We start from the raw sequence: 14,127 nt of genomic DNA, 5'->3' as shown, positions 1-14,127 counted from the left end.
TTATCTCCCTATCCTTTGATACCTACACCTAATAATTTATCAGTCCTTATTGTTGAAAACTCCAATTGTCTCCAGCAACCACAGTCTGTATGAGAGAATTATTCCAGCTCTTTGTATGGAAAAGCGTTGACCAGTTGGGGCACATGGCCTAATTTGTGTTGTCAATACTTCACAGAATGTGGACATCGCTGGCAAGGTCAGTGTTTATTCTCCCTCTGTATCTACCCTTGAGAGGCTGGTGGGTGATCTGCCACCTTAACCATTGCAGTCTGTGTGGTATCAGAGAACACAGTGCTGCTGTGGAGGGAGTTCCAGGATTTTCACCCAGTGACACTGAAGGAACGGTGATGTTGTTCCAAGTCAGGATGCTGAGTGTCTGGGAGGGGAACTTGCAGCTGGTGGTATCTGCTGTCCTTCTCCTTCTGGATGTTAGAGGTCGTATGTTTTGAAGGTTGTGTTGAAGGAGTGTTGGTAGGCTGCTGCAGTGCGTATTAATTAACATCCTGTGAAAAGTCCTTCTGATTCCACTTCTGAATGGGTTACCTCTAATTTTAAAATGTTGTCCCCTTTTAGTTGATTCCCCACTAAAGAAAACAAAAATTGAGCAGGAAGTGTTCCACTTGAGTGGTACTGAAGCTTTTCTGATAGGTGGAGGAGTGCCTTTGCTTTAAATGTCATCCCAGAAGTTCCCAAATGTTGGAAAGGCAGTGTCAGCCATCATTGTTATGAGTACAGGACAGAAATGGTCCAGCTGGAAGCAATGAATTTAAGATCCTGCTGGGTTTCCACTACACCCTTCATTCCATCAGTGTTAAGTCCATCATTGAAGGAGCCCTTCAATCCAGAACAGCTGTTTAGGTAAGCAGCATTCTGTGATGGCTCTTACTTTTGGGTTAATGATATAATGTGGTTCCATATCATAGTCTACTGCACAGAAAGAGGCCTCACTGACCAAAGAAGGTCGTGACCCTCTTCCTTTGTTGCTGTGCATTCCTCCAGGCTGCAATGACCTGGAAAGTAACGTAGGGCCAGGCTAGCAGGGTCTGATAGCCCACTTGGGGGAAAGAGGATGTCCCTCTGCTGTCCCACCTTGTCCATTCGGCCTTCCACGTGCCTGTTGAAAAGAGCGGGGCTCCAGTTTCCCCTTATCTACAACGTCTGGGGCAAATGAGGCATGCAGGGTGCCTCTGGACTGGCAGTGCTTGTTTGGGTGCGTCATGAATGTTTGAAGATGGCACTGGTGCCAGTGATTCTGGTCGGTCCTGGGATATCCCAGCAGTGGTGAGTTCTTCTGGAGACACTAGTTATTTGAATTAAGCTAGCATCAGACTAGACGGGTGCCTTCCGGTGGTGTTGATAGTTAATGAGGTGAATTTGGGGCAAGCATGGAGAGAACCTGTTGTGCCTTGTGGAGAGAGAGCCTCCAATGCGACTTGACAAAATTGACACTTAGTGAAAGAAAGCAAGATTTAGCTCCAAGTTGATGTCCTTGAATATATCAAAGAATATTCTTTGAAATTATATTAGATAGCGGTGCTCAATTACACTGCTATGAGGAAGATTTTACATTTGGTGATATGCAAATTACTTTACAAAGTCATGCCTTTTCGTAACTGTTTCACCAAAGATGCGAAAGTGAAAACTTGAGTCTGTTTTCTAAAAGAGTTATGCTGAATATTTAACGATGTAAGGAGTGCAGACCTCTGTGGCTGGATGGCTGCAAGTCTCTGCACAGCTTTCGAGATGTTCATCAATCTCGTCTTGATGATAGCTCCACGCGAAGCTTCTGGAGGCTGAGCGGCAGCTTGGTGAGGTACAGGGCCGGCTGAAGGAGCAGAGGCAGTTGTCTGGCGAGAAGCTGAAGGACAAGGAGCAGCAAGTGGCTGACCTGCAGCTGAAACTCTCCCGTGCTGAGGAACAGGTGAGAACTGTGCATAAGTTGTGTGCTGTAGTTGACCCCTGCTCTCCTTAACTCTACAAGTACAGCAATCTGTTTTGCTCATCCGCACTAAGTGCATCATAGCTCATGCACTCTCTTTGGTAATGAGCAGTTTATAACATTCAATTTATTGATAGCCGGAGATTGCCAACAGAAAGGGAATTAAGTTGGATGTGAGAATAAGAGGTATGGGGTTAGTAAGTTTGCAGATGACACCAAAATTGGAGGTGTAGTGGACAGCAAAGAAGGTTACCTCAGATTACAATGGGATCTTGACCAGATGGGCCAATGGGCTGAGAAGTGGCAGATGGAGTTTAATTCAGATAAATGTGAGGTGCTGAATTTTGGGAACGCAAATCTTAGCAGAACTTATACACCTTAATGGTAAGGTCCTCGGGAGTGTTGCTGAACAAAGAGACCTTGGAGTACAGGTTCATAGCTCCTTGAAAGTGGAGTCGCAGGTAGATAGGATAGTGAAGAAGGCGTTTGGTATGCTTTCCTTTATTGGTCAGAGTATTGAGTACAGGAGTTGGGAGGTCATGTTGCGGCTGTACAGTGCATTGGTTAGGCCACTGTTGGAATATTGCGTGCAATTCTGGTCTCCTTCCTATTGAAAGATGCTGTAAAACTTGAAAGGGTTCAGAAAAGATTTACAAGGATTTTGCCAGGATTGGAGTATTTGAGCTATAGAGAGAGGCTGACGCTGTTTTCCCTGGAGCGTCGAGGGCTGAGGGGTAACCTTATAGAGGTTTAGAAAATTATGAGGGTCATGGATAGGGTAAATAGACAAAGTCTTTTCCCTGGGGTGGGGGAGTCCAGAACTAGAGGGCATAGGTTTAGGGTGAGAGGGGACAGATATAAAAGAGACCTCGGGGGCAACTTTTTCACGCAGAGGGTGGTATGTGTATGGAATGAGCTGCTAGAGGATGTGGTGGAGGCTGGTACAATTGCAACATTTAAGAGGCATTTGGATGGGTATATGAATAGGAAGGGTTTGGAGGGATATGGGCTGGGTGCTGGCAGGTGGGAATAGATTGGGTTGGGATATCTGGTCAGCATGAACGGGTTGTACCGAAGGTCTGTTTCCATGCTGTACATTTCTATGACTCTGTAAGTCTTTAGTAAGAGTATGGAGCTTGTCTTCATGTCTAAAGTTTAATTTCTGACTCAGTATCTATCCCTACATCATCTCCATAAATGGCACCCGCATTCACCTCTATTTATATTCGATCTGGATCCAAAAACATCCCAAGTTTAATATTCTTATTCTTTAACCAATCTAGGCCTTGCCCCTCCTTTTCTCTGTAAGTTCTCGTCCAGCCATTCTCTGCAAAGTAAAGAGATCATGATTTCAAGGTGCAGACAAAAGGCTCAAGTGAACGTTGTAAGCTTATTCTCAACCGTACTGCTGAGAGAATGCTGTCTTCTCGGGTGTCATTTATCAGATGAAATGTTAAACCAAAGGCCTGTTTGACCCTCGGGTGAACATAAATGTCCCTTTGCTCTAAATGAAGAAGAGCAAGACCGCTCACTCTGGTATTAGGTTACTATATTTGTCACCAAAACCAAATGAAGTGATTTATTAGTCAATATCCTGATTAATAAAATATTTGCATACTTCAGGGAGATTAAAAATAACCAGTTTGCAAATCTTTCTCCTTCTGTTCAACAAGTGATGTATTCATTTCTTGAACTTTAAGCATTTCAAAGAAGCAGTAATCTGTGGTGACAGCTTTAAAGTGCTTTCGGACTTAAGAACTAGTGAAACCAGATTTTGCGAGACTTTGCAACATGCAAAGTAGCTACTGTGTTGGACTACAAAACGACTCCTGGACTCAAAAGTGTGTCTCTGTGGCATCTTTACTGTTTTCTCCTTTTCACAATCGTCTGCCCGTTGCCAGATTAGATCAGGTGCTTTAAGATATTAGTGTATTTGAAGTACGTTTAACTTGAGTGACAAAATAGTTCACTTCTGTTGTGATGCAGCATTACCTTGGTCCTTTTAGAAAGCCAAATGCAAGTATGCAACATTTAGACAAATTGTATACTAGTTCTTTCTTCCTTTAGTCAATATGATTACTTTCCAAGTGCTACAATGTTCATGGGGAAATATTCAACAGCAGAATTTGAAAGCCATAATCCTTATCCAACTGTCCATTCTGTGATAGTCAGAGTCCTTCTGCCCAAGTTTCTTTTGTTCCTTGTTGTTGACAGCTGTGGTCAATCCTGCTCTCGTTTATCACCTATTGGTGGTGCTTCTGTGAAATAACGTGGTACCGATCTGGTCTCTTTTGTTTTAAATTTTAGTCCTGGTTATATTTCAAAAGGTGTTTGGTTTCCGCCAAGTTTTAATGCTGCACTTGTGGTGACCTGTTCCTGTCCTTTGTAGATGCTTGTATCATGTAAGAGATACAGCAACCCATGTGTCAACACAGCCGACTGGTTTCTCCAATATGTTAAGCAATGGGGAGGAGTGTAATGTCGATCAAGCCATCCTCATTTGATGGTCCAAGAAATTTGGAAATACAGATACCTGTTTCCATGAGAGGAGGTGCAGAAAGAGGATAAGCAACAGCAAGACACGAGAGAAAGAGGGCCTTAAACTAAAGCAAATGTGGTCTTGCTGATCTTTTACAGCTCCTAGCTTTAGTGGTTTCTGAGGAAATTGAGGACACCGATTACTTGCTCCAGTATGTGATGACGCACTCGTTCTCTCTTGCGCTCACACTGCTTCCCCTAGCGCTAGCGCTCTCTCTCTCTCTCTCTCTCTCTCTCTCTCTCTCTCACACACACAGATGCACGTGCAAATGTTCATGTTCTTATTTTTTTTTAAGGTTACTGTCCTAAACGTTGCATTTTTTAAATATTTTGTATTTGATTCAGGTGAAGGAAAGTGCAGCTGCTACGACTGAAGTACAGCATCAATTGGACAAACTAAGACAGCAGCACCAGGATTTACAGACTGGTCAGCAGAATACTACATCCCAGCTGAGGGAAACACAGGTATTGTATTGAGCAGCTAGCTTGAGTTATTTAGCACGGGGGAATAGGATGTTGTGCAGTTCAATTTGAACTTTAAACTTCCAGTACCATTGCCACAGGCAACGTCACTTGTATCATAATGTCACGTGTTCCCCACCTCTCGTTCATCTTGAGAAAGTGGTGATGACCCACTACAGTCCACGTGCTGTACGTACATCCACAGTTCAGTTAGAGGGTTCGAGGACTTTGATCCAGTGGCAGCTAACGGGCAGCGATTTATAGTTGTGGGGGACTTGCAAGTAGTGGTGTTTGTTTGTATCTGCTTGCCCTTGTTCCAGTTTGGGGTTTGATAGGTTCTGCCCAAGAAACCATGGTGAGTTCCTGCAGTGCATTGTAAATGATAGCATGAGATCAAGGCTTGACACTTCAGTGCAGTACTGAGGATGCTATGCACTCTGAGGGGTGCTGTCTTTCAGAGGTGATGTTAAACCGAGTCTGTGGTTGCTTTCTCAGCTGAGTATGAAAGATTCCATGGTGCTTCTTCGAGGAGACCGTGGGAGGTATTCCTTGTGTGCTTGTCAGTGTTTATTCCTTGACCAACGCGACATCTTACAATGGATTATCATAGTTCGCGGGATCTTGCTGAGTGCAGATTGGCTGCTATATTTTCTACATTACAGTGGGCTCTACTTCAGAAGTTCTGGAGCTCAGTTGAGTGAAGGGTGACATTTTTGAAGGGTTTAAAATCCAGAATGGTCTTGACAAGGTGGACATTGAAAAGCTCTTTCCTCTTGTGGGTCAGTCCAGAACAAATTAGGAGGTTACCCTTTTGGGAAAGAGATGAGGAGAAATTGTTTCTCTGAGAGTTATGGAACTTTAGGATTCAAAGTCAGTGGTTGGTAGATTCTTGGTCAGCAAGGGACTAGAAGGTAATCAAGGGAAAAATGGGTATGTGGTATTAGGAACAAAAGCAAACATAGCAGCCAGGATCTAATGGTGGAGTGGTGGAGAATGGCCAATTCCTATTCCTGCTCCTAGTTTGTATGTTCATGCTATGCCTGCTGATTTGAAGAAACTGGATTAGCTGGACACTATGTAAGAGAGGCACTAAACATGAGCATTAAAAATATTGAAGATGAGCTTTGAGTTTTTATGGGATATGCAGTGATTTGAGTCACAATTAACAGATAAAGAAACAACAATGCTTGATATCTTGTGCTGTTTTTGATTTAAACTCTGCCAAAGTTTGGCAGTACCAGTCACTTCTGCCACTTTCTACTTTAGAATGATTTGGAACAAGTGCTGCGCCAAATCGGGGATAAAGACCAGAAGATTCAGAACCTGGAGGCTCTGCTGCAGAAGAGCAAGGACAGCATGGTGCAGCTTGAAACCGAGCGGCAAGAGCTTGTTGCTAAAATCCAAGATGGCAAGGGTGAGGTGGCCATTTTGAATCAGCTACAGGAAAAGAACCATGCCCTGCAAGACCAGGTACACCACACTGCTCTCATTTAAACATTTAAATGTACGTTTACTTCACCCCAGTGCTAAGTAAATCTATCAATGTTTTGTGGATTCAAAAGCAGAGTTATAGGCAAATAAGTAATTTTTATAATTATGCAATGAATGCTACTCATGCTTAACTATCTCCGGAGATGATGATCAAATGAATAATTATTTGCTATGTACAATAAAAGTGATAATTCCTTTCCCTTTTTTCTTTGAAAGCATTGGGGAATGTAACAAGACTTGGGCATGGACACACAACTGCTGTGCACTCCTTGCCCAGCCCAGTTTGGTTGAAGCTCCACACTTGGCTGTCCACTTCCACACCTTTGATTGTCACTGAAGTATATTTTGAAGACGTCAATCTCTTCAAATGGCTGTTCTTCACACGTGGATCTAAACTGAGTGTGTCATAAATGAGAATCTCAATTATTATCGGAAATTGGAAGCCGTTCAGCCCATTTGTGTTTGCACTGACTCTCCAAGGGCAGAGCACCATTTACCCTTCCTTTTTGCTGTCTATTTTTTGGCCATTTTATCATCTACTTACGTATTCCCACACCACATTTGTCATCAACCTATCTCATCAAAAGCCTTTCAAAATCCCATAGATGAGATCTTTACTGTTTTCTCTGTTTTCTGTCAAGAAGCCTGATTTTGATTGTGTGATACCTTTTTAGAGAATCTATTCTGTTGAACTCCATTCAAATTGATCCAAAAGTATAATAGATCTTGTGTTTTTTCTAATATTAAAGCCATTTTTTCTGCCCTCATTATGAATCAATTTTCAATCAGTAAGTGATCAAAATTGATCTACTTTTGAATGCATAATATTGATTAAAATCTAAGATTTGAGGGAACTCTGAGTTGATCTAAGTAGAAACACAAGGGACATGGTAGTTTATAGTAAATTGAAACGTAGTGTGTCCCTCAGTCACTTAAGCATTTGTCAATTGTTTTCACTTGCTGGCATTTCAAAAATCACAGGTAGCAATAGATCTTGAAATATCCTGTCCATAAAATATTCCACGTGTGCTCTTTAGTCGTTAAGAAGCTGAAGAATCAGCAATTTTCAACGAAAGGCGATTGAGGGTGATATTACAAATCCCAGCCACACTCATGGTTGCTGTCCTTGATGACAGGAGTCACTGAGTTGTGTATTGGCATGGTTTGCCCATTTCTTTCCAAGGGAATACTGAGGCCACTTTCAGTCTTTCCAATATTGCCTCTGCTGAGATCTAACAATTCAGCGCAGGGGAGGGAAGTTGTCTGCTGAATTCCTGGTCTCTATCCCATTCCTTCATTGGAGCCATCCATCAGTTAAAATAGGAACAGATGATGTTAGAGGAGCCTTAATTATAATTGACTCTTCAAAATATTAAGTTTCTTAAACATTGAAAGTCAAGTGAATTAAGCATGTCATGTTTGTAAAATTATTTAAACCGTAATACATTTTAAAATGTGTCATGGTCATTTGGCAGTCAGAATTTGAAAATTGCTGATAATAGTCACATTTATTGAAGTTTTTGTTTTGCACTCATCAGAACATTTCACAAGGATACTAAACCAAGGGGAAAACCAACATATGTACTGCATAAAAGTAGGATGCTGATTGTTTGGCAAATGGATTCTGATTGGCAGAGGAATGCTGAATGCACCTATTAATGCTGATTGACAGTTAACAGCCAGGCTTGCTTTAATTTTTAAAGCAGTCACTTTGACTGTAATTGCCCTGAGAAATGAACTAGCAAACGGCCATGACCAATTCTGTTAGTGAAGCAGGACCAGTGTGTACATGTTCTCTCTGTCTGCAGAGAGTATGTTATCCTATGTAGCTTCTACTAAGCACAGTACACTGCACTGTGAGCTCAACTGACCAACCTGCTTAGGGTATAACACAATTGCTCTCGCATTCAGGGTTATCTAGCAAATATTGTCTCATTGCAGGTTCACGTCTACTGTTAGACGCTCCTGAATTTTGCAAGCACAGGCTGGTTGGGTATGATCGGTATTTTGTTGTAAATAGTTGAATGAGTGTAACTTATGATACAGTATTTCAGTCTTTGGGATGTCAGATCTACATCAAGCTGGCATTGAAATTCATATACCACATTATTTGTTCCTATGGTAGGAAGCTGTTGTTTTAGCTTGTTATCAGCATCCTGCTCATGATGTATGAAAGCCATCCCATGGGATAATGGCGAGCCTGATCAAATCATTCCTCTTGGTATCAAATGCAAACTTACAAAAGACTCTAATGTGGTTAATGTTGGTCCTGAAAAGTACCTAGTCTAACTTTTAACCTGGAAGTGTCCGGTATCTCAAAAGTTTGAGCAACACATGAAGCTAGATGTTTCATGCTGCTCCAATCCAGTTGCAATACAAATACTGCTGTCAACCCAAAAGGGCATGTTACCCATTATGTAAATGAGTAATGTGGTATATGATTTACAGTGCTGGTGTGATGCAGGTATGTAGGTTGTATACCCCAGAGACTGGAAGATCATATCAAACGTGTCCCTTTGGATTTTCACAACACAAGCTGTTGTTTGTGTCACAGAATTATTGTATATGGTTCTGCAATTGGACAAGTCCATTTGCTGCATAACCCTGGATGTATGATGTATGTATGATGTATGTATGATGTATGTATGATGTATGATGAATTGCACTGGTGACCGATCGAGACTGTCCATTGAGATTATATGGTGGTGCACCTGTATGTACTGGAAATTACATGTTAATACATGGAGCCCTGTTCTTTGCAGATAGCAATATGTTCATGCACTGTCTGTTCCAACTCAACAAAGTAGGTGACAGCCATTTGCGAATTCATTTTTCAGGCAATGCCTTAACTAATCAGCTTTAAACTTTAAAGTTTAAACAAAGCCTGGCAGTTAACTGTCAGTAACATTAATGGTAGTATTCTCCTTGGCACTGCCTTATCCAGAATCTGCTTGTCAACCAATCAGCACTTTGCTTTCATCTTAGTTTTCCCCTTGGATTGATATTCCTATAAAGCACAAGGTGAAAATTTTGAATGAAATGCTCTTCTTAAACAATAATTATATGGTTTGTTTTTATTGTTGGTTTGGGAACGAAATGCCTTCTACTTCTGAGCTCTGAGCTTCAAACCCTTAGGAGAACAGGGAATCATTACAAGTCTTTCTCAACTCCCTCCATGGGACAATCCACGGTTTTGAAAGGCCTGCTCCATTTAAAGAATTAAATTGACTACCCCTTCTTTAATAACTTCAGTTTTCCTAACTTAATCTCGGTTTTCCACTGTGCTAACAAATATAACATCACTCTATCTTATCAGTAATTTAACTATTGTTATATAGAATTGCTGTTTTCCTGATGAGACCTTCAATTATGTCTGTCTTTGCTTTAGTACCAGTCGAAGATGCATGCCCAAATGTTTTTTGCTGAGCTAACTACTTCCCTACAGTTAACAAAGGATTATCAGGGATAGCTCTGATCTACCAGTCTAATACTTTGCATTGACTTAGTTGTTTTATCATTTAAGCAGGGAAGTTTATCATGTAAAGAGACTAATAGCACTGTAACAATTGTTGTCTTTAGGTCAGACTGATTAATGTTCCCTTATGTGAAGATATTGTGTTTACCTCAGCTAATGTAAAGCAAGTGGTTGTAACTCTGCGAATGTCCAATGCTGACCATTCTCTGTATCAAAATATTAGGTTGCTCAGTTAACGGAGAAGCTGAAAAACCAAACAGAGAGTCACACCCAAGCGCAAGAGAATCTGCACAAGCAAATGCAGGAGCAGAAATCCCAGCTGCATGCTGCTGAAGACCAAGCTCAATCCCTTGAGTCTACCGTTAGTGAACTCACCAATCAGCTTAGTGAAACCAAGGAGAAGATGACCCAACTTGACTTACAGGTGCATTTTGGACTTGATTCATGCATTCATTCATTGACAGTCAGCCAAATTCTGCCCTTAATGTTTTATCCATTACTTTGTGAAGTAACATTATAGTAGCAGAATGATATGACTTTGGGTTTGCCTTTTACATTGCTGCTGTAAAAGAGACATGCTCCATTTTAAGGGGTAATCACCCTGGGGCGAATGGAGGGTTCTTGTCACACACTGGTATTATGTTGGAAGACTTGCGTTCAAGTCTATGTGCTCCAGAGATGTGTTGTATTACTTCTGAACAGGATGATTATTTTTTAAAAAGGGCTCTTGTGCAGTGGTGGTCTCCTTGGGGCTTGTGTTCAAGTCCCACCTGGCCCAGAGCTGTGTAATAATATATCTGAACAGTTTGATTAAAAATATCTACCCCAGGGCTGATTAAAACAAAAGTAATTTAGACTAATTATACACTGAGAAGCCAAGAGTTAGCTTTCTCTGCTGTAAGGAGAACTAAGAGGGTATTTTACCAAATGTTCAAAATCATGAAAGGTCTATCGCATTTGTGGACAGAAATATTTACCGTCCAGTGACCCTTCTTCAGAACTAATGGTAGCTAGGAAAAAGTTGAATTTTTATGCAGAAGATAAGGTTAGGAGGAGGGGGCAAGGAGTAAATGATAGGTGAAGAAAGAGCCCACTGAGAGAGAGAGACACAAAGGAATGGATAATAGTCAGCCTAGGAGAATTAATAAATGCTAATGGGGACTGTTAGTGGCTAACAATGGGGTGTGTGTAATAGCAGACCATGTGGTAACAAGGCCTGGTGTGTGGGGATTGGGGTAAGGACCTGGGAGAAGGTGCCTCAAGCCCTAAAATTGTTGAACTCGTTATTGAGTCGAGAAGGGACTGTTAGGAGTTTTCTATAGGCCTCCGAATAGTTCCAGAGATGTGGAGGAAAGGATATCAAAGATAATTCTGGATAGGAGCGAGAGTGACAGGGTAGTTGTTATGGAGTCTTTAACTTCCCAAATATTAACTGGAAATACTATAGTTCGAGTACTCCAGATGAGTCCGTTTTTTTCCAATGTGTGCAGGATGGTTTCCTGACACAATATGTAGACAAGGCCATTTTGGGTTTGGTACTGGGTGATGAACCAGGCCAGGTATTAGGTTTAGAGGTAGGTGAGCACTTTGGTGATAGTGACCACACCCTCCTCTAGCTTATCTCTCCACACTTCAGGCTCTCTGCCTTTATTCCTGATGAAGGGCTTTTGCCCGAAACGTCGATTTTGCTGCTCGTCGGATGCTGCCTGAATTGCTGTGCTCTTCCAGCACCACTGATCCAGAATCTGGTTTCCAGCATCTGCAGTCATTGTTTTTACCCCATACAATTTAATTATGTTTACTTTAGTGATAGAAAGGGATAGGTATATACTGCAGGGCAAGAGTTATTGCTGGGGGAAAGGCAATTACGATGCGATTAGGCAAGATGTAGGATGCACAGAATGGGGAAGGAAATTACGGGTGATAGGCACTACTGAAACGAGGATCTTATTCAAGGAGCAGCTACTGTGTGTCCTTGATAAGCGTGTACCTGCAAGGAAGGGAGGAAGTGATTGAGCGAGGGAGCCATGGTTTACTAAAGAAGTTGAATCTCTTGTCAAGAGGAAGAAGAAGGTTTATGTTAGGATGAGACATGAACACTCCAGGCGCTTGAGAGTAGAGGCTGACTAGAGACAAGTTAGCCAGGAAAGACCGAAAAAGAGAGCTAAGAAGAATCAGGAGTGAGCATGAGAAATCTTTGGCAAGTAGGATCAAGGAAAACCCTAAAGCTTTCGATAGGTATATCAGGAATAAAAGAATGATTAGAGAAAGATTAGTGCCAATCAGTGGTAATAGTGGGAGGTTGTGCATGGAGTTCGAGGAGGGCACACGCTAAATGAATATCTTTCGTCCGTATTCACACAGGAAAAAGGCAATGTTGTCGAGGAGAATACTGAGGTGCAGGCAGCTAGACTAGATGGGATTGAAGTTCACAAAGAGGAGGTGTTAGCAGTTCTGGAAAGTATGAAAATAGATAAGTCCCCTGGGGAGGTAACCTGGGAAGCCAGGGAGGAGATTGCAGAGCCTTTGATCTTTCTGCCATCATTGTCTACAGGAATAGTGCCAGAAGACTGGAGGATAGCAAATGTTCTCCCCTTGTTCAAGAAGGGGAGTAGAGACAACCCTAGTAATTGTAGACCTGTGAGCCTTACTTTGGATGTGGATAAAGTGTTGGAAAAGATTATAAGCAATAGGACTTATAATCATAAGTAGATTAGGGATAGTGAAGGGTAGGTCGTGCCTCACAAGCCGTGTGGAGTTCTTTTGAGATGGTGACTAAACAGGTGGATGAGGGTAAAGCAGTTGATGTGATGTGTATGGATTTCAGTAAGGCGTTTGGTAAGGTTTCCCACAGTAGGCCATTGCACAAAATATAGAGGCATGGGATTGAGGAATGACTTTGCAGTTTGGATCAGAAATTGGCTAGCTGAAAGAAGACAGAGGATGGTGGTTGATGAGAAATGTTCATCCTGGAGTTTAGTTACTACTGGTGTACTGCAACGATCTGTTTTGTGGCACTGCTGTTTGTCATTTTTATAAACGACCTGGATGAGGGCACAGAAGGATGGGTCAGAAAATTTGCAGGTGACACTAAGGTCGATGGAGTTGTGGATACACTGAAGGATGTTGCAGGTTACAAAGGGACGTAGATAAGCTGCAGAACTGGGCTGAGGTGGCAAATGGAGTTTAATGCAGAAAACTGAGAGGTGATTCACTTTGGAAGGAGCAACGGGAATAGAGTACTGGGCTAATGGTAAGATTGTTGGTAGTGTAGATGAGCAGAGAGATCTCGGTGACCATGTACATCGAGCCCTGAAAGTTGCCACCCAAGTTGATAGGGTTGTTAAGAAGGCATATGGTGTATTAACTTTTATTGGTATGGAATTCAGTTTTGTAGCGATGAGGTCATGCTGTAGCTGTACAAACCTCTGGTGTGGCTGCACTTGGAGTATTGCGTACAATTCTGGTTGTTGCATTACAGGAAGGATGTGAAAGCTTTGGAAAGGGTTCAGAAGAGATTTACTAGGATGTTGATTGGTATGTGGGGGAAAGTCTGATGAGGAAAGGCTGAGGGACTTGAGGCTGATTTTGTTAGAGAAGAAGGTTGAGAGGTGGTTTAATTGAGGCGTATAAGATAATCAAAGGGTTTTTTCCCTTTTTTCCTCAGACGGTGATGGCTAGCACAAGGGGATGTAGCTTTAAATTGGTGGTTGATGGATACAGGACTGATGTCAGAGGTAGTTTCTTGACTCAGTAGTAGAGGTGTGGAATGCCCTGACTGCAACAGTAGTAGACTCGCCAACTTTAAGGGCATTTAAATAGTCTTTGGATAAACATATGGATAAAAATGGAATAGTGTAGGATAGATAGGCTTCAGATTGGTTCCACAGGTTGGGGCAACATCGAGGGCCGAAGGGCCTGTACTGTGCTGTAATGTTCTTTGTAAAGCTGTAGAGTTCCCAAATGGAAAATGAAGTGCTGTTCTTCCAGCTTGTGCTGAGCTTTACTGGAGCACTGCAGCAAGCCTGAGAGAGATGTTGGCCAGGGAACAAGGCGGTGTGCTGAAGTAGCATTCTTGCAGACAGAACGTGGGTGTTCTGTGAAGCAGCCATCCAGTCTACACTTCATTTCACCAATGTAGAGGAGACCATATTGTGGGCAGAGAATGTGCACCTGGAAGATGCTTTTGGGCCCTTGGATGCTGAGGAGTGAGAAAGTAAAT

The 14,127-nt window shown here is 42.1% G+C and overlaps 1 protein-coding gene across 1 annotated transcript in view; it reads left to right on the top strand.

Moving 5' to 3' along the window:
• The window catches only part of eea1 (early endosome antigen 1), a 99,998-nt gene that overhangs the window by 46,172 nt on the left and 39,699 nt on the right, over nucleotides 1-14,127 (top strand). Inside the window, exons 13-16 of the mRNA XM_043713344.2 lie at nucleotides 1,772-1,921; nucleotides 4,823-4,942; nucleotides 6,206-6,409; nucleotides 10,129-10,329. Of these exons, the coding sequence (XP_043569279.2) occupies nucleotides 1,772-1,921; nucleotides 4,823-4,942; nucleotides 6,206-6,409; nucleotides 10,129-10,329 (675 nt within the window). The remainder of the gene's footprint in view (nucleotides 1-1,771; nucleotides 1,922-4,822; nucleotides 4,943-6,205; nucleotides 6,410-10,128; nucleotides 10,330-14,127) is intronic.

This window comes from Chiloscyllium plagiosum, unplaced genomic scaffold, assembly GCF_037043375.1.
Source record: "Chiloscyllium plagiosum isolate Xiang-an unplaced genomic scaffold, Cpla_swu_hap1 HiC_scaffold_23, whole genome shotgun sequence".
NCBI lineage: Eukaryota > Metazoa > Chordata > Chondrichthyes > Orectolobiformes > Hemiscylliidae > Chiloscyllium > Chiloscyllium plagiosum.
The sequence above is the reverse complement of the archived record's forward strand: the minus strand, read 5'-3'. Positions and strand labels throughout refer to the sequence as shown.